This window comes from Panthera tigris, chromosome B2 (assembly GCF_018350195.1).
Source record: "Panthera tigris isolate Pti1 chromosome B2, P.tigris_Pti1_mat1.1, whole genome shotgun sequence".
NCBI lineage: Eukaryota > Metazoa > Chordata > Mammalia > Carnivora > Felidae > Panthera > Panthera tigris.
This window is the reverse complement of record NC_056664.1, coordinates 148,747,290-148,766,655: the sequence shown is the minus strand read 5'-3', so window position 1 is coordinate 148,766,655 and position 19,366 is coordinate 148,747,290. Positions and strand designations below refer to the sequence as shown.

At 55.7% G+C, this 19,366-nt stretch overlaps 1 protein-coding gene across 4 annotated transcripts; it reads left to right on the top strand.

Moving 5' to 3' along the window:
* The first annotated feature begins 1,235 nt into the window (after nucleotides 1-1,235).
* Nucleotides 1,236-13,677, top strand: TTLL2 (tubulin tyrosine ligase like 2). Of its 4 annotated transcripts, XM_042987532.1 has the most exons (6): nucleotides 1,236-1,264; nucleotides 1,488-1,708; nucleotides 9,580-9,924; nucleotides 10,641-10,786; nucleotides 11,535-11,639; nucleotides 11,862-13,677. In XM_042987532.1, the coding sequence occupies exon 6, from the start codon at nucleotides 11,880-11,882 to the stop codon at nucleotides 12,624-12,626; it is 747 nt and encodes a 248-aa protein (XP_042843466.1). In that variant the 5' UTR covers nucleotides 1,236-1,264; nucleotides 1,488-1,708; nucleotides 9,580-9,924; nucleotides 10,641-10,786; nucleotides 11,535-11,639; nucleotides 11,862-11,879; the 3' UTR covers nucleotides 12,627-13,677. The 4 variants fall into 4 exon arrangements, with proteins under 4 accessions (XP_042843466.1, XP_042843468.1, XP_042843469.1 ...); XM_042987534.1 differs by having other exon boundaries at nucleotides 1,243-1,708; nucleotides 9,580-9,966; XM_042987533.1 differs by lacking the exons at nucleotides 1,236-1,264; nucleotides 1,488-1,708 and adding an exon at nucleotides 3,031-3,633.
* The last annotated feature ends 5,689 nt before the right edge of the window (nucleotides 13,678-19,366 follow it).

The window sequence follows — 19,366 nt, the reverse complement described above, 5'->3', positions numbered from 1 at the left end:
AGCCCAGTTAGTGACAGGTCCCAAAGACGCTCAGCTCTCTTGTCAACTGCTGGGGTGTGTTGGGCAGATACAGTAGAGGACAGATCATTGATTTGGCAAAATGGCATCACCTGTGCGAAGGCAGAGCCACTCAGTGGGAGTCTTGGGGATGAAGACTTGAACCAAGTGGCTTAGAAAGAGTAGAGAAGTGGAGACAGGAAGGATTCCCAGCCCTTCCCAGGAGGTTTCTTGGGAAACGAGGCAGTGGCTAGAGCCCGATATGGGAGGGGGTGAAGGATCATTGCAGGACTGTAATATTGGGGGTTGGGAAGGACAGGGCATTAAGATTATTCTAGTTCGCATCCCTCGTGTGGTAATGATGAAAAAAAGCAAGAATAATCAGCAAGGTTAATGCCTCTAATGACTTGTCCTGGGTCAAAGAGTTGGTTAATTGAAGAAATGGGATAGAACTTGATTTCTTAACTCTTGGCTGTTTTTCCACTAAAAGGTAAGTGAGGAGGGTAACTCCAAATGCTACTCGTCAACAGAGATATATGCCCTTAATTTTTTTTGGAACGTTTTACTGACTTGTAAAACAAAGACAATGTAAAATACAGGAAATGTACCATCACACAAGTACAGCTTGATAAAATTCTACGACCTGAAAACATCCATACGGCCAACACCCAGACCAGGAAACGGACACCTGCAACATTCTATCACTTCCTTCAAGGGCAGCAATTGTCACACCATGGATTCTTTTCTTGTACTTAATTACATGTATTTCTCTCTTGATTAAGTTTTTGTTGCAGAAGTTTCATGTTTGTAAACGTCCTTCAAGAAGTACTGAGGAGGTCATGGTAACCAGAAAAAGCCCATTCTCCATCCTTCCAATGAACCGGGTGCTGTGCTAGGTAGACTTTTCAGTGAATGTTAGCTGGCAAATGTCAAGGGCTTGGTTGTTGGTTGGGAAGATGTTTCGAAGGCAGGAAAGATTTCTAGGCTCCCAGAGACCATGTGGTTTCTCACACGTCTCTCCCTTGGGCCTGGTAGGTGGTAGAGAAGAGTCTCTTTCCATCAACCACCTGGGGTTTGAGTTTGATGCTCACTTGAGGGAGGTGGGATTGAGGTATAAAAAAAAAAGTGAAAATTCTACTTACCGGTTCCCTGTTTCCTTGGACTCCACCAAAGTTCTAGATTTAAGCATCATAATGAACCTAACTTCCTCTGGATCCTGTCAGAGCAGGTAAGTGTGTCCCAGTGTGAGGACCGCTCACCCTTGAAGGTGAGGCGAGACTGTCATGAACAGCACACACCGGGGAGGCCCCGGAGCTGTGATCAGCGAGCCCCAAGGGTGTTGGCTCCCGCATGGGGAGGCCCCGGAGCTGTGACCAGGGAGGCCCCGGGGCTGTGACCAGCGGGCCCCCGAGGGCATCGGCGTCAGCCTGGGGCAGCGGTGTTAGTGGTCCCTGAGCAACGCAGCGGTGGCCCGTTTGCCTCCCGGCCAGTTCTCTAGCCACAAGATCCAAAGTCCGTGTGGTCAGCTCCTGGGAGGCCCCCAGGCTTCCTTAAGCCTTTCCGTGTCTGAGGAGGACAGGATCCCATGGGCACAAGTCAAGGGAGAACTGAGCCCACCGAGAAATCTGGAGAAGAACCTGCGAAGAAGCAGTTCGGGGAAATGCGCTCGCTCTCGGCGCTCACTTTGGACGAAGCCAACACGTTTCACCTGGTAAGTGTGCACCCCACCTTCTTCTGCTCATGTGCCCTTAGAGTCTCTTTTGTGAGAGGTGACTGTATGCCACCTTCCCCAGAGAGCAGACAGCTGGGAAACTCACCCAAATGTCTCTAATCGAAGGGGAAAATTGTACACTATTCAACAAATTCAGGATGCGTAGACGATTTTGGCCCAGATATCCTTCCTTGTGTCTGGATGGCCAGCCCTGTCTCTGCCCCTGACTCAAAATCATCACCAAACCCACCTTAATCTGGTGCTAGGGAAGACGGTCGGGGGAAAGACTCAATGACTCTTGGTTTCTACACCACTTCCCAGCACGTACGGCTGCAGGGTAACGATAAATAATTAACAACGAATGAACACATCAAACCCAGAAAGAAAAATGCCTTCTGGGCCACGTACGATGAATTGCTTTTGTTCTTGGTTTGCTAATTAGGAAATCCGCAGTGTTTCCCTTCCCCTGGGACAGCTTAGCCAGGGCTCTGTTGTGCTGTGCAGTTTTATATATCATGTGAAGCAATTTATTGGTCCTGAAAGGGTATAACAGTGTCTGTAATTAAATAGTTGGCATCGAAACATTAAACATTCATCAACAGAGTAATAAGATGCTGAAGCCTGAGTGAACTGAGTTCAAAGATCCTATGGGGAGGCACCTCATATACAAATGCAGGGCGGATTCTGCCCGGGGTGTGTCCCAAAGTCCACAGGTGTGGTGCTCGGGGCCTGGGGGACAGAACGAGGGTGTGGAGGCAGCACACAGCCAGGGAAGGACAGGGCCAACTGAGGTCTCAGGTGTAAACTTGACTTACAGAAACGATAAAGATTCAGGGGCGCCTGGGGGGCTCAGTCCGTTGGGGGTCGACTTCAGCTCAGGTCATGATCTCACGGTTCGTGAGTTCAAGCCCCGTGTCGGGTTCTGGGCTGACAGCTCGGAGCCCGGAGCCTGCTTCCAATTCTGTGTTTCCCTCTCTCTCTCCCCCTCCCCTGCTCATGCTCTGTCTCTGTTTCTCTCTCACAATGAATAAACCTCCATATATATATATATATATATATATATATATATAAAGAAACAATAACGATTCATTTTGGAAACTCAACTGTTCTTATGTGGAAATGGTCTATTTTGAGGTCCCACCTGGGTGAAGTACAAGAAGGTCCCAGGACGGCCCCCAGAGGAGCCTGCCTGCCTCTTCTCGTCCGTCTGTCAGCTGCCCTGAGCCTCTCTGTGTCCTCAGGTGTGTGGCTGATGGGGCCACTGGGCTCTGAGCTGAGTGTGGTCCCCACAGAAAGAAGACAGTCCTCCGGAGGAGGGGGGGACGTGCAGAGGAGCCCCAGGTCCATACCTGGATGGGGCCTGGTCCCTCAGGCCCTGCGGCGATGTGTGCCCCCCTTTGTGAGGCGAGCAGGCTCGCATCACGGAGGGACCAGCGAGGAAGCTTCCAGTTCTGCCCCGTCGACTGGGCTCTGCAGCTGCCGAAGGCTGACCGCACACCCACTTGCAAGCAGGGCCGGGCTCGGGGACGAGCGTACGGAAGTCACCCCGGGAGCCGGAGGGGGCCCCAGCGCGTGCCTCTGTCCCGGGACGCACCCCTCCCCGACGGCTCAGGGGGCCGTGTGCTCTCGGACCAGCGGGGCCACCGCGCTCAGACCTGGTGGACTTAGGAGGACAAGCATCCCGCCCACCTGGGTTGTATCGCTTGACGACACGCTTTTGTGCTCGAGGCCAGAGAACATCCTGTGACACGTGGGCAGAGGGAGAGCTCGACGGCACCCCATAGTGAGTGGGGGCGCTCCCCCCGGAACACACCGAGCAGCCCGTGCTCTCCTAGACCCGATGGACGGACGCCAAGGCCTCGGGGCAGAGCACGGATCTCCTGGCACACAGACGGCTGGATGCAGAGGGAGCAGTTTTCCCCAAGGTAGGTGTGGAGGGTGTGGGCCCCAGAGGAGGGGAGCAAGGGAGGGCAGGCGAGGAGAGAAGGCGGGGCTCAGGGCCACCAAGTCGGGGTGCCCTGAGGCCACAGCTAGGGCTTGGGTCAGACACCCGGCTCCTGACCCTGCCAGGCGGGGTTGGGAAGTCCGGGCGGGGAGTGGCGTCGGGCTGAACAGCGGCTGAAGACTCATACGAAGGCCTTGAATGCCATGCTAAGAAGTGTGGCCTTCAGACGTAGATCTGATATCTCAAAGGCTTTCCAGTGGGGGGAAAAAAAAAACCCACTGCCTTTCCATACGCAGTTTGCAAAGCGGCAAATGTAGCTCCCCGGTCCCGGGACACTGGACATTTTCACGTCAAGTCAGTTCCGGTCCACTGGATGCAAGCCTCGGGCGGAGTCGGGTGTGGCCTCACCCCCAGGGAACTGAAGGCTTTAATGATAAAACAAAACCTATCACCAGTATAAAAAGTTGTGCCCGGGCACTGATTTAGAAGAATTAAAAACTGTTCTGATTTTAAGTTAATAACAACTTATTTAAAAAAAAAGGGGGGGGGTGGTTGAGGGGGACGGTCAGCCACCAAGTGGCTTCGCCCACGTAGAATGACACAGGAGTCTACAGTCGCTGTTCGCTCCTAGTTGATAAAAACGGAGTGCCTTGCATGTCTGAACAACTCGCCTCTAAATCTGAAAATCGCTGCGCGAAGCAGTGTGAAGTTTCTGTCGTGTGCGTGACTCTTTGATCCACGACAGGGCGGTGTGTTTTTACTGTTCCGAGTATGGCCAGAGGCAAGGCCGTGTGGATAGTAAAAAAAGTTGATGACACCCTGTTTTCACTCAGGACACATGAGCACACAGGCTGCGTGTGGTAAATCTCCAGTAATTCCAAACGAAGGTGGGGCAGAGGCTTTCGAAATTAATCGTTGAGGTTCCGAAAGCCGAGACCAAAGGACGTGGACAGAAACCGGTTCTCTGCCTCGGTGGGGTCTGTGTTTGCTTTTGCAGCGTCTGATTTCAGGGTCACCCAAGAAGGGTCCCTCTCCTCGACCCCCAAATATTTCCTCTCTCAGTTCAAAGACGACAGAAATTCATGGCATTCAATCACATGGTTTCGTACTACAGCCGGGTCCGGTTCAAACGGAAGGTAGCTGGGGGTGGTTTGTCCCTCACACGGTGAATGAGCTCCAAACGCAGTGTGCATAGACACAATGGGCTCCCTCCTGATTCTTCTTCAAGGTCCCGTTTTGGAAGGACCAACGTGGGACTCAGCAGTCTGAGGGGCTGCGGAGGCTGGGGGCCGTCCCCTCCCACAAATTCCGGCTCCGGAATGAGTCTTCTGGGAGAAGCAGGGATCCCAGGGGCCATTCTGAGGGTTCATTGTTCCCACAGTGGGGGCAACAGTTGTGTTTGGCCCGCTTCCCTCCCAGCGGGCCCCGTGTGCCCAGGAATGTCATCAAGGTGTGGGAAAAGAAGCCCTGTCCCTCCGCAAGCCAGGAGAGAGCGTGGCCAGGGCTGAACCAGACTCCAAGAGATCATAAAACCCCGTAATTATAACAATGACCTAATCACACGCTTGAAGTCGGCTTCTGAAGTTCAGGTTGCTGCTGCTTCTCAGGCGCGGCCTCTGCCCTGATTACATCGGCCGGGTTTCTGCCGAGGAGGACGCGAGACCTGGGCCCGCTCTGCGATGTGTGTCCCTGGTTGCACGTGACCAGGTCGGCCCCGCCTTGGCTCGTTCCCGCTCCACACGCGGTGGTTCAACGGTGATGATGTTTTGATGCATGTTGGTGTTTTCCGTGCACACGCGGGCTCGCTCTGCCCCTACGAGAGTTCCAGCCACGTTCACGGTAACGGACTCGCGCTCTCCTAGCAGAGATACAAGCACGTGGCCTTCACCTTCTGGGCGGGTGCCCCTCTCCCGGGTGCCCCTCTCCCGGGCGGCTTGGGGAGTAGGTCTGCGTGCTCCAGTTTCCTTCTGGAAGTTTTTATGTGGAGGCCGACCTTCCTCTCGGAGGGCCAGAGAGGGCTCTAGCCACCAAGCCTCACTCGCCTGCAGGGTCTGTAGGTCTGTGGCCGTCCCCCTGTCAGGGACGTGCCCGCCTCACAGAGCCCCTCCCACGGGCCGCACCTGAAAAGCGTAGCCTCCCACGCGACAGGGCACGCGGAAATGCAAGCGGGAGATGGCGACTCTGTCAATATACACATATACGTCATAATTTCCCCGCAGTGACCTTGTGGAGTTCGCACGTGATTAGTAATTACTGCTACCTTGATACGTTCCTGGGCCAATCAGTGTGACTGCCCAGGGACGCTGAGAACCGTGGTTCCCAATAAAGTGTTTTCGAGTTCAGCGAGAATGTTTACCGCCTTCTTTTCAGAATAAAGCCCGTGGGCCCTGAGAGCTCTTCGCCCAGGCTATTGCTCAGTTCAGAACTGCCAGGGTTAAGTTGACCGGTGTCTCGGCTCCTGCCCTGGCTGAATGGCAAATGCCCTTAAATAATTAACAATTTCGTGTCATAGTTTCACGTTATAATGTATATGTGTATTTGCGTGTGATGTTTTTATCACATTACACGATACTTTGCTTGCCTCTTAAGTCTTAGTACAGTGAGCCCATCTTAATATCGCAATTATGTATTATGAGCATCAGTGAACATAAAGTGATGCCTTCGGGAAATAGCCAGGGCTCGATGCCTGTGCGGGCTGCTCTGATCATAGAAGTTATTCGTGTCTTTCATTAATTTCGTTATAATTGCGATCGTTTCAGTTCCCACGAGGACCCCTTACGTGTCACCGTTCTGAGTGCAAACGTCCAAATAAACATACAGTTTATTACATGTTTTATATGATTTAAACCAATCAGTCGCTGATTTGAGCACTCGTAGTAAAGGTAGAAAGGCCTAGTGTGTATCTGGTAAAAGGTCAGGTATGGTGATGTCTATTTTAATTGTGAATAGAATTTGCCACTAAAGTTTGGGCTCAAGACTGAGAAGCTGAAGTTAGCCATAAATCTCTTGGATCCTGACCCAGATAAATGGGAGTTTATAAAAAGAGAGAGGAAATTTGGGGCGGAAATGAGCAACGGAGTAGGAATCATGGCTGACATGGATCGAAAATGTATGAAATGTGTATTCCCCTCATTACAGGAAAAACTATACCCCCCCCCCCTGCTCTCCCCTGTACCGACCCCACACTGGGCTGCTGGTTCATTCATTTGTTCCACAAACATACAGGGCACCCAGTGCAGGAACAGGGATTAAAAAGACAGCCCTGACCTCAAAAACTCCTATTTCGCTGGGTGAGGCGGGCGAATGGCCATTTCCACAGTCGTGCTGGCCCGCAGCCCCCGGGGAAGTGCAGGCAGCAGGGACCCCGGGGGCGGGGACAGGGACAGCCACCGTGGCAGACGCGGAGCGCCGACACGCAGTGGAGCGGACGGGGTCGCCTGCAGCCCCAGCAGATCCGCTCCCGGGGCAGAACGCAGGTGGGGGACCCCGCGCACAGTGGGCGTCGTCCCGGCTCGGCTCGCGGTGTGAGCCCGCCCTGTGTTCACGGCCAGGACAGCAGCGGGAGCGCGCAGACTGTGGTCAAATAACCCGCATCGTCTCCTTACCACGCGGACGCAGGCGAGGCTGCCTCGGCGGTAAACAGTCTGACCCCCGCGTGACGCGCAGCCCCCCTCCAGGGGCCCTCGCTCCCCCTCTCCTCTGCAGGGCCTCTCCACCTCCATCCAGAACCTCCCGGGCCCTGACCCCTCTCGGACCATCGGAGCCTCCTCTTAACAAGGTCACAGAATATGTGATCTTTCAAAAACCTCTGAAGGAACAGGGACACCTGGGACCCACCACCCAGTTTACACAGATCACCGCGAGGAGGGGGCACCGCTAACCCTCTGCGGGACTTTGATGCTCCCTCCCCTCCTCCCTCCCCCTCCTTCCTCCCCTCCCCCCTCCCCTCTCCCTTCCCCTCCCCTCCTCCTTCACCTCCTCCTTCACCTCATGTCTCCTCCCTCATGTCTCCTCCCTTCCCCTCCTCTCTCCCCTCCTCTCTTCCCCTCCTCCCTCCCCTCCTCCCTCACCTCTCCCTTCCCCTCTCCCTTCCTCTCCTCCCTTCCCCTCCTCCCTCCCCTCCTCCTTCACCCCTCCCTTCCCCTCCTCCCTCTTTCCTCCCTCACCCCTCCCCTCCCCTCTCCCTTCCTCTCCTCCCTTCCCCTCCTTCCTCCCCTCCCCCCTCCCCTCTCCCTTCCCCTCCCCTTCTCCCTCACCTCCTCCTTCACCTCTTCCCTCATGTCTCCTCCCCTCCTCCCTCCCCTCCTCCCTTCCCTTCCTCCTTTCCCCTCCTCCCTCCCCTCCTCCCTTCCCCTCCTCCCTCCCCTCCTCCCTCACCTCTCCCTTCCCCTCCTCCCTCCCCTCCTCCCTCACCTCTCCCTTCCCCTCCTCCCTCCTTCCTCCCTTACCTCTTCCCTCCCCTCTCCTTTCCTCTCCTCCCTTCCCCTCCTCCCTCCCCTCCCCCCTTCCCCTCCTCCCTCCCTCCTCCCTCACCTCTCCCTTCCCCTCCTCCCTCCCTCCTCCCTCACCTCCTCCCTCACCTCTTCCCTCATGTCTCCTCCCTTCTCCTCCTCCCTCCCCTCCTCCTTTCTCCTCCTCCCTCCCCTCCTCCCTTCCCTTCCTCCCTTCCCCTCCTCCCTTCCCCTCATCTCTTCCCCTCCTCTCTCCCCTCCTCTCTTCCCCTCCTCCCTCCCCTCCTCCCTCACCTCTCCCTTCCCCTCCTCCCTCCCCTCCTCCCTCCCCTCCTCCCTCACCTCCTCCTTCACCTCTTCCCTCATGTCTCCTCACTTCTCTCTTCCCTCCCCTCCTCCCTCCCCTCCTCCCTTCCCCTCCTCCCTCCCTTCCTCCCTCCCCTCCTCCCTTCCCCTCCTCCCTCCCCTCCTCCCTCCCCTCCTCCCTCCCCTCCTCCCTCCCCTCCTCCCTTCCCCTCCTCCCTCCCCTCCTCCCTCCCCTCCTCCCTTCCCCTCCTCCCTCCCCTCCTCCCTCCCCTCCTCCCTCCCCTCCTCCCTTCCCCTCCTCCCTCCCCTCCTCCCTCACCTCCTCCCTCACCTCTCCCTCCACCTCCCCTCTCTGTTCCCCCCTCATCTCCTCCTTCATCAGCAGGAGGTCAACCTTTGGACACCATACAGAGGGGAACCACATGTGCATTTCACGGGTGCTCTTCCCATGTCCACGGACCACATGGCCACACCTGGAGCTGGAGCCCACCCGTGGCTCATCCTGCCGTGGCCATGAGCGGTGTGACCTCCTCACCGTCCTCCCTCCTAGAGATGAGGCTCAGACCAAGGGAGAAACTAGGCTATTATGAAAATCTCCATGGACAGCTTCACTCTCAGCCGCAAGGAAACCACCTCTGAGATGAGAGGATGGTGTGACCGATGGCTGGGCCACCCTGCTCCAGAAGGGGGGGGGGGGGCATGTGGCTCCAGCGCCCGTGAGCACGCAAAGAGGCTGTGTCCTGGTCCCCTCCAGCAGGTGGCCTGCGGCCCACACCTACACTCACGGGAACGGCCGCGCTCGCCTTAAGATGAGCACTTCGTCCTCTACAGGCGTGGGAGGCGAGAGCCGAGCGACTGGGGACGTGCCCCATGACGCCCCCCGGGCCGGACGGCGTACCTCTGCAGGCTCCCCCCACCCAGTCCTCACTGCCCGCGTCGCCTCCCCCGTCCTACGGAGGGCTTCCGAATTTGTCCCCAACCAGTTTTTAATCACGACGCCTGTCCCCTCCCACGTGCGTTTCTTCGTCAGACGGAACCGTGTGCTGTCCGCAGCGTCTGTCCGTCCGTCTGAAAGAGGCTGGACGAAAGACACTTCGGTGGCTCCAGACCTTGTATTGAGCAGAAAAAACTCTTAATTACGCATTTGGTTTCTCAACGAATTTTCACAGGCAAGTGGACACTCAGCTGACACGGGCCCAGTGGGTGTTGCACAAGCGTCCCAGTGAACAGCCAGAGTCTCATCAGACAATACGCTTCACGTCTCCAGAGGATGATTGATCGGCTTTCTTGGTTCCGGGAAGCCCAGGTTTGCCGGCCGGCCTCAAGATGGCATTTCCTGGGTCTGTTCTCGTCCGCTGACCTGTGGAGCCGGAGAAGGCCGGGCCCGAGCCACCGCGTGCTGGTTCCCGACGGAGCCAGGCGCCCCCCAGAAGGCCACGCTGTCCTTTCCCGAGAGGTTTATTTCCCAGGCTGGGAAGGTGGAGGTTGCCAGGAATGGGACCGCATCCCATCAGGTTTGCCTGACTCAATATTTCCCACGCTGCTTTTGTGAAATGGTAACTAATGTGACACAAATTTTAGGAGGGTTCCATGATCAACTAAGTTTGGGAAAGATGGCATGTGTCCTGGAGCTGGGAAGAGACTAAACTTTTTTTAAAATTTATTTTGAGAGAGAGGGAGAGGGGGAGAGCACAGGCACAGGCAGGGTAGGGGGGAGAGAGGGAGTCCAAGTGGGCTCCTTGCTGACGGCATAGGGCACGGTCTCATGAACTCTGAGATCACGACCTGAGCCGAAGTCGGACGCTTAACTGACTGAGCCCCCCAGGGGCCCCAGGACAGAATCTTAAGCAGGCTCCACGCCCCGCACAGAGACCAGCACGGGGCTCGATCCCCCGACCTGGGATCATGACCTGAGCTGATTCAAGAGTCAGACACTCAACTAACTGAGCCACCCAGGTGCCCCAAGAGAAGGGACGTTTTTAACTGTGTTTGATCCAGCTTCCATAACTATTTTTGATCTTCCCCCTTACACACACACACACACACACACACACACTACTATAACATGTTAATATCATTGACCATAGCTTGAAAACAGTGCTGTAAATTGCAAAGATTGAATTTCTTAACAGCCACGCTGGGGCTGTAGCTCCCGGGGGCCCCTCCTCGCCAAAGCGGTAACAACACCGACAAACGCGAGGTCACGTGTTGACACGGCTTGTGTTCACAGCGCTTCTGGACCCTCTTTCGGAGCCACTGTCCCAGCCCTCAGCAGCCTCCGATCAGAGCCTACCATACTCAGCTGCTGGCCTCAGAAAACAAGGAGACTCCTTCGCCGCTCCCCGACTCTTCCCAATTTCAAATCTGGAGAAGCAGGTGGGTGACAAGTTCGACCTCCTCCCTCCTCCCCGCCCACTTTCCCTCCGGCCAGACTGGCTTCACCTGTCAGAGTTACTCCTTGGGCATCAATCAGAGCCTCTCAAACGCCACAGGATTTCCACCAAATAAGTTATGTCACGCTATAGGGTAAGTTATGCACGAACAATGCTAACATCATCAAAGAAATAAGTCAGAATTGCCTGAATGTGGCAGTTTTGATGAGCACTAAATCCTTGTTTTAGGATTTTGGAATAGCGACATCTCCCCCAAGAGGCTTTGGCTTTTTTACTCCCCACCCCCCCCCACCTACCCACCCTAGATCATAATACAACATCATGCCTCATCATCAGCTTTGATTTTCTCCAAAACAATCTGATTTTCTGTCTTTGAAATTTCAGGAAAATGTCGAATATGCACTTTCTGGGCGTCTTGCAAAATGGGAGGCGCAATCTTCACATAATCATTGTTTTTGCAGAATGAATTTCTAAAAACTCAAATTTTTCCTATCTATTTTCCTTGCAAGTTACCATGAACTTGAAGGAACACGGCCTCTGACCCCTGGGCATATGAGGCAGGTGCTGGTGGCCACCACAGGGGTCCGGCCTAAGTTCCCGAAGCTTCTCGGGCTGATAAGACCCTTGCTAATCACGTAACACCCACACATCACCTTTCTTTGGCATGTTCAGATTCATCTAACTGGAGAGAACCTGACATTTGCTTTTTCTAAAGAATGCCCATGTTTCAGGTCAACAGGATTCACTGAAGGTACAGGCCTACGGCAGAGTAACCCTCAGGTCACCGTTGTGACTGCCAACGTTTTAACGTGTCACTAAGAGGAGGCAGTAGGCAGGTAACTCTGGAGCGACAGAACGCACAGGGAGGGGCCCGTCAGCTTCTGCAGGGGCAGCAGAGATGGGCGGACCTGTGCAGGGGGCAGGTTATCTGGTGAATGATGTCAGGGAAGGCAGACAGGACAGCTGACCGTAGGATGCGGGCTCCTTTACGTAAAAGCTCCTCTAGGACACGACCTCCCTGTCCACCCTCTAACGCTTTTCTGATCACCGGTTTTTAGAAAAGAAAACCTTATGTGATGGCAGGAGGCAGACCTTCGGGGGCCATCCCGAAGCCACCGGGGTTCCCTGTGGACGACCCCATGCCGGAAGCGGTGCAGAGCGTCCTGCCGGAGCGAGGGTGGGACAAATTTGACGAAGGAGGGCAGAACAGCGAAGACTGGAACCTGTATTGCGGGACTTCCTCCTGCCGGATGACTGAGCGCGTCAGCGTGAAGCCGGGGGCAAGGGCTGAACCACCACCCGGGCACCACCAGGCGGACCGGAAGGACCGCCTGGCCAGGCACCTGAAGCGCATGGAAGAGGACGTCCGGCGGCCCCCTGCACGAGTTCATCCCGCTGACGTTCGTCATGCCCATGACTACAACAAGTTCATGGCTGAATACTCGCGGGAGAAGCACGTGACGGGCGCAAAGCACAGCTCCCGGATCTGCAAGCCCGTGGAGCCGTCTCGCGGGACGGGGATCATCATTTCCAGTGACATTAAAGACTTAGACTTTGATGATACATACATAGTACGGAAATATACCTGCCACCCTTTCCTCGTGGGCAGAGGTAAACCTGACCTCCGCATCTGCGTCTGTATCACGGGCTTTAAGCCTTTGACCATTTACATGTATCCGGAAGGGTTAGCGCGCTTTGCCACGGAGAAGTTCGACCTGAGTAATCTGCAGAACAGTTATGCCCCCTTGACCAACCTCAGCATCAACAAGTCCGGGGCCTCGTATGAGAAAATCAAAGAAGTGATCGGTCGTGGCAACAAGTAGACCCTCAGCCGGTCCTTCTCTTACCTTCGCAGCTGGGACGTGGACGGCCTGCTTCTGTGGCAGAAAATCCACCACGTGGCTATTCTCACGGGGCTCGCCATCGCTCCCTCGGTCCCCTTCACGGCCAACTGCTTCGAGCTCTTTGGGTTTGATATTTTGATTGGTGACAACTTGAAACCGTGGCCGCTAGAGGTCAACTTCAGCCCTGCCCTGTCCGTGGATTGTTCGGCGGACGTGTCTGAAGAGAAGACTCATCCACGACACTGCTGAGCCGATTTACTTGCAGGGTCTGAGGCACGGGAGGGCAGAGGGTAGTGGCGGTCCCGGGGGAGCGGCGGGGTCCCCCTCGCGGAGCTGGATGCCGGTGGGCTCAACCGCGTGGGCAGAACCCTTCCTCGTGAGTCCCTCTTTCCGGCCACGGGCAGACCGTTTAAGGAGGAATCTGCAGTGAAGAAAGCCGTAAAGATATGTCCCGAGAGTAAACGTGCCTCCCAGCCTAGGGAAATGAAGAGTAAGAAGAAAGACCTTCTCCTTTCAACAAGAGAACCCCCCCCCCCAAACCAAGCTAAAGTTAAAGGGCAGACACACGCCCCACAAAGCCTCATTCCGTTCGTGTCCCTCATCCAAGCGTGCGCCCACCGGACAAGCATCGCCCCGTGCGTCGCCTCCGACCAGAACAAAGTGCCAGATCTCCAAGAGGGGAACTTTGTTCTCATTTTTCCTTTCAACGAAGCAACTTTTGGAGCTTCCAGGAATAGATTAAATGTCAGGAGAATAATCCAAGAGTTCCAGAAACGAACGAACAAACAACACTCCCACGTGGCAGAAAAAGAAACAAAGAGAAGGTGACACGGCTTTTGGAAAACCAAGGATTCCCTTGCCCGGGGACAGCAATGGCTCGGCCCCTGCCCCTCTGCATTCAGCACGTTGACCACGTCGCCGGGGCCACCGATGTGGGCGTAAATAGAAATATAGCAACCCTGGGGCGCCTGGGTGGCGCAGTCGGTTAAGCGTCCGACTTCAGCCAGGTCACGATCTCGCGGTCCCTGAGTTCGAGCCCCGCGTCAGGCTCTGGGCTGATGGCTCAGAGCCTGGAGCCTGTTTCCGATTCTGTGTCTCCCTCTCTCTCTGCCCCTCCCCCGTTCATGCTCTGTCTCTCTCTGTCCCAAAAATAATAAAAAAAAACGTTGAAAAAAAAATTAAAAAAAAAAAAGAAATATAGCAACCCTGACAAAGTAGAACATGTGCAAATGATGATTGAATTACATGACCTAACTGGTGTATTTGCTCCGATTTCTTGGGGAAATACCACACAGCCTCTTCCCTGTCCTTGGAAATGCTTTATCACAATTACACTGTGCATTTACCGAAACACGAAAACCAAAGATAATTAGCGTATCTTTTAAGGACTCTGAGGTGAAAACGGTACAAAAAAGGCTAAGGGTTAACTTTTTGTTTCTGAATACACCATTTTATGTTCAAAATTATTTTTGTCAACTTAATGATCAGTCATCGGTATGAGGCGAATTACAGGAAACCTTCCCCCAGGGTACCCACGTGACTGTTATGTGTAGGTCCTGGGTCCTAAATCAGACATAGCACCACATTGCTCCCCACTGGGGTCATCCATCAGCCGTATTTGGAGAGTGTCCCCTCGTGGTTGGCCCCGTCACTGATAGATTACCATCCCAGCATGCGACCTCGGAACCTTCCAGATCTAGCCTTGTCACTCCTGCCACATCAGAAAGCACTGAAGAGTCCTAAGACACAAAAGCCGCAGCATTTACTTGAAAACATCATGCTGAGTGAGAAAAAAGCCAGACACGAAGCGCCACACGTAGTAAGATACGATTTACAGGAAGCATCCCGAGTTGGCAAGTCCAGACACACAACGTGATTGGTGGTTGCAGGGCCCGGGGTGGGGGCGCGGGGGCGCTGACCGCGAGTGGGAGCGGGGTTCCTCCTGGAATGTTCTGGTGGTGGTTGCACAACATCATGTGCTAGATGTCACTGATGGTCAATTTTATGTTATGTTTATTTCACCGCAATAAAAAAGAGAAGTTACAGCAAACCATACTTAAGATATGCAAGGATTAACTATTGAGGCTGGGGACACAGAGTGGGTGATACAGCCACCGAGGGACAAAGGAAGGAAGTGACTGCTCTCAGTGCCCTCATACGATTCCTTATGGTGTTGGCACTCGCAGCGGCCTCTGAACACCTAACAGAATCCTACTGTTCCAACTGAATGGTTCAGAAAAAAGGGGGAGAAGAAAGTTCCAGCAGTTAGCCCGGAGGCTGGACTGCGTATGTCGCTCATTGCTTGGTTTCAGGCATAAGCACATTTATTTGCTCCCAGCCTTATTCCAGAAGAGATTTGAAGGAGTCACGTAAGACTGTAAGCACATCCAGATTGCCCTGGTCTTCTATCTCAGCTTTCTACTTTATAGTATTTGGCAAACCAAGGAAAGGGCCTCTTCCGCACATATGGAGACGCACTCTAACGAGACCAAGCCATGTGGCTACCATCACCCGAAAGCCAGAGATTAGATCTCATACCCCCTTTCATCTTGAGCAACAACTCAGACGTGAGGATGAACGTCCCAGAGACGTGCGCAGCACATAACGTTAAGGAACGATGATTTCATTTGAGCACGTGAACCTCTGCAGCCCCGGGTCCGCTGTCCGGAAAACACGCACGATCCGGGCAGTATGCTCGTCAAGGCAAAATGCGGGCCAATTAAACTGAAATAATAGTGGGCTAACGTTAGACTTGCAAAGGCGACGGGAAGCCTATGTGTGCAGAGTTTGTATCAGGTGCACGCTTGTGTAAGGGACACGGAACGAAAACAGAGACGCGGTATTCTGGGGGACAAGAGCCAAAGCCCCAAAGTCCAGAGACGTCTCCAGGAGATAGGAGGTAGTCCCTTAAAAGAATCCTTGGGTTTCCACCTCCGGGGAAATGGGATATGTGTACCTTTCCTTATTCCTTCGCAAAGTACGATCGAAGGAGCTGGACCGCACCAGGGCACCGGGGCAAACACAGGAGTCATGGAGGGGAAAGAAGGCAGTCCCACTAGGGACCCCAAGCCAAACAGGGTGTTGAGTTTGGGGCTTGGCGGGGGGGGTGCCTCATACTCCAAACTGGGCACTATAGGAGCTGACAATGCCAATGGACACAAAGACCCAAGAGTCACTGCGAGCGAAGGACCAGGAGACGAGCAGCTGAAGGGGAATTTAACTAAAGGAGCCTGTGGGACGCTGGGCTCTTTGACTCCAAGAAATCTCTAGGGAGCTAGAAACGCCCCGCAGTTGGAGGTGAAGGTTCTTACTCCATTTCAAAACTGGATCCCATCTCCCTTTGACTCGAGGTTAGAAGAAGCCAGCCGCAGGGGACGCAGGAAGTCATGAGAATCTCCCGGAAGGAAGGGGGAAGTAGGAGAGAAGTGTGCTCCCGGGACACAGCGGTCACACTGGGCTGGAGTGCGGCCCCCACCTGCTCAGCCCTCCCGGTGCAGAGTGGCCCCTGAGCCGGAAGCTGCTGGGTAACGTGCGAACGGGTCGCAGAGGCATGGTGGCCGGCAGGGCGAGGCAGACCCCGGGGGCAGGCCGTGCAGACTCAGCTCGGGCCGGCTGCCCTCGTGGGCGTGCGGGGAGCCTTGCGGACAGGGGCAGACAGAGGGCAGAGCCCCACGGCGGTCTCTTCAAAACCTGACCTTCCAGACTCTTCTTGTCTGCTGCGTGGACTCCCCTTGTTCGCCCGTGAGCACTGTGCAGACTGGAGGGGCTTGTGTGGGGCCTCTTGGCTGCCCTGCAGGCGGACCCCACGAGGAAGGGACAGTGCGAGGTAAGCTGTGTCCCCACGACCCCCGGTGAGATGCCCACGTCCCCAGGCGGGGTACCCCGTGACCTCCCCGTGAGCGGTCACGGCCTTGCAGTAGGACACCAGGCGGGGTAGCCGAGGGGTGAGGGAGGGTTCCCGGCTTGCACCGCGGGGAGATGGCCTCAGGCCGGGGGGACGGGCTGCCGGGTTGTTCCTGCCGGACTCGGCCCGCGCCCGGCTGGGCTCACTCCTCCCCCAACCGCCCTCGCCTCCCTGTGTGGTTCTCCCGGGTTCAATCTCTCACTTCCTTTCATCAGAAAGAAATTCCTTCTCTCTCTCTCTCGCCCTCTGTGTGGAAAACCCAAGGAAGACCCTGGCCTACCCCGACCGTCGATGACAGGACAGGCCTAGGTGGCGTGGATGTCATCATCCCGGGGGGTGAGGGGGTTAGGGGCGCCCCCGGGGAGCAGGGGGAGACTTTGCTGGAGGCAAGCGTGGGGTGCGGTGCTCAGAAGGGGACCTGGCAGACACGGGGGTTGCCTGCAGAGCAGATCGCCTGTGAAAACGGAAGGGCGGTCAGATGGGGAGATGCAGGGAGACTGAGGCCGGGAGTGGCCCCTGAGGCCTCGACGCCTCCTGAGTCAGGTGGACAGCAGATGTTGGGTGGAATCTGCTTCAGGAGAAAGTTACGGAAGGGTCCCAGACACCCACGGGGACTCGGATCCCTCCGCGGTCAGGACCAGACTGAACAAAGAACACAGCCGAGCAGCGGCTCTCGGCACCAGTGAGGGCTGCCAAAGTGGTCACTGGCCTCCTGGAACTTTCTGGACCCTCCGCCTCATGTGCCCCCCCCCCCACCATGTTCACCCACAGCTGCTCCCAGAGGACGGGCCCCGGGCTTCGGGACCCTCGTCCCCTCAGAAGAGGAGGAGCCCAGCAGACTCAGGAGCCCAGCTCGGGGCTGGGCCTCCCTGGCCGTTGGCATATTGTGAAGGGGGTGGGGGTGCCCATCGATCCAGCGGGGCCGTGCAGACCACATCAGTGCCTTAAACTGGGGCAGATGAGCATCCCTGAGACCCTCATAGTCACATCACTTGTCTCTTCTGAGCTGGAAAACTGGGATGGAGTCTGGCGGTGAGGGTCCCAGGGCACCTGCCTCTGGGCACCCCCGCGGGGGATCTCCCGGCCTCTGGCTCTGCGGCACTGCCTCCTCGCGGAAACGCAGAAACCACCTAAACAAGCCTGGACCACCAGACGGCACCAATGCTGGACCCACGAGGGACACCGATGCTTTCCGAGGGCAGACGGGGGTGAGGAGGGTTAGCTCCTGCCATGGGAAAGAGCACACATCCCACGGTGGGCTGAGGGCTGCTGCAGCTGGCCTGGGGGTCTCTCGAGAAGAGACTCGGAGATCTGGGCAGGAAGTCCAGCGGCCAGGGCAGTAAGTCCTGTCCCTGAGTGCACGGCGCCATCAGGCAGAAACCTGGCCACTAGAGGACAGAGAAGCCACAGAGCTGCTCACTAGAGGCAGGCGACTGGAGTGGGGATGGAGCCAAGGACCCTCCTGGTCTCATACGTCCACCACCCGTCATCGGAAACTTGTGCGGGAACGCGGGCTGCGGGGAGAGCCCTGTTGAGTGCATCCCTTCGGGAGCCCCCCAGGAGGCAGCAAGGGCCCCAGGACGTCGCATCCTCATCCCGGGACCTGTGAAGATGAACACAGCTGCAAAACCAGCAGCACGGGCCCTCCCCCCAGATTCAACGCTCCGTGCACCGCTGACCTTCCGGAGTTTTTCCTCAAAACCCTTCTGCCCTAAAAGGAACCAAGGTTCCTGGACAGTAGCTGATGCCATCCCTTGAGGCAGGAGAAGTCAGGAGGGGTCTGTGCACTGGGTCGAATAGTGTCCCCCCAGAGTTCACGTCCAGCTGGGACCCGCGAATGTGACCTTGTTTAGGGTCACATGTGGTCTTTGCAGAGGCTTAGGATGAAGTCATTGTGGAGTAGCACAGGCCCTAAATCTGATGGCTGGTGTCCCTGGAAGAGGAGGGAAATCGGGGCACAGACACAAACAGCGGAACGGCCACGAGGACACGACGCAGAGCCCCAGCCCCTGTGCTGTCACAGGCGGAGAGCGCCAGGAATCACCCGCAGCCCCAGAAGCGGTGAGGCCAGGGACAGCCTCCCCGGGGGCCTCCAGAGGGGGTGTGGCCCTGCTGCGACCTCAGTCAGGACTCCTGGCCTTCAAGGACCGTGGGGGACAGACTGCCACGGTGTTCCTGCAGCAGGCTGCCGTGGTTTGTCACGTTTGTTACGGCAGCCACAGGGAGCGGGGACAGGCTGTCCGCCACACGCTGTTCCCGTGAGCATCACATACTGAATCTGTGAATCAATTTTTACTTCTTTGAGAAGATCTAACCTAATTAGAACCCACCTTCATTGTTTTAAAAATTTTTTTTAGACTTATTTATTTTTGATAGAGACAGAGAACAGTAGGGGAGAGGCAGAGAGAGAGGGAGACACAGAATCCGAAGCAGGCTCCAGGCTCCGAGCTGTCAGCACAGAGCCCGACGTGGGGCTCGAAACTGCAAACTGCGAGATCATGACCCAAGCTGAAATCGGACGCTTAACCAACTGAGCCACCCAGGCGCCCCTACAACCCACCTTTAAATGCTCAAGAAAAAGTGGTTTCAAAGTCACACTGACTCGGCTGAGCGTTACTAAACAAAGTCCTCATGTTTGTGACCACAGCCTTCTGTGTTCACAGAGCCTGTGATTTTGCAGAACCAGCAATAATCAGGGTTATGGTGACCCCGTCACGTGATGGACTTGCTCACTTGTGCCAGAACTAATTCCCAAAACGTCCGGGGCACTATTGTCACAGTTGGGAGGCGGGGCAAAGATGCAGGAGGCCTGGGG

Bases quoted from the DNA above. Each gene is read 5' to 3' on its own strand.
- TTLL2 (XM_042987532.1), top strand. From the start codon at position 11,880: ATGGCAGGAGGCAGACCTTCGGGGGCCATCCCGAAGCCACCGGGGTTC.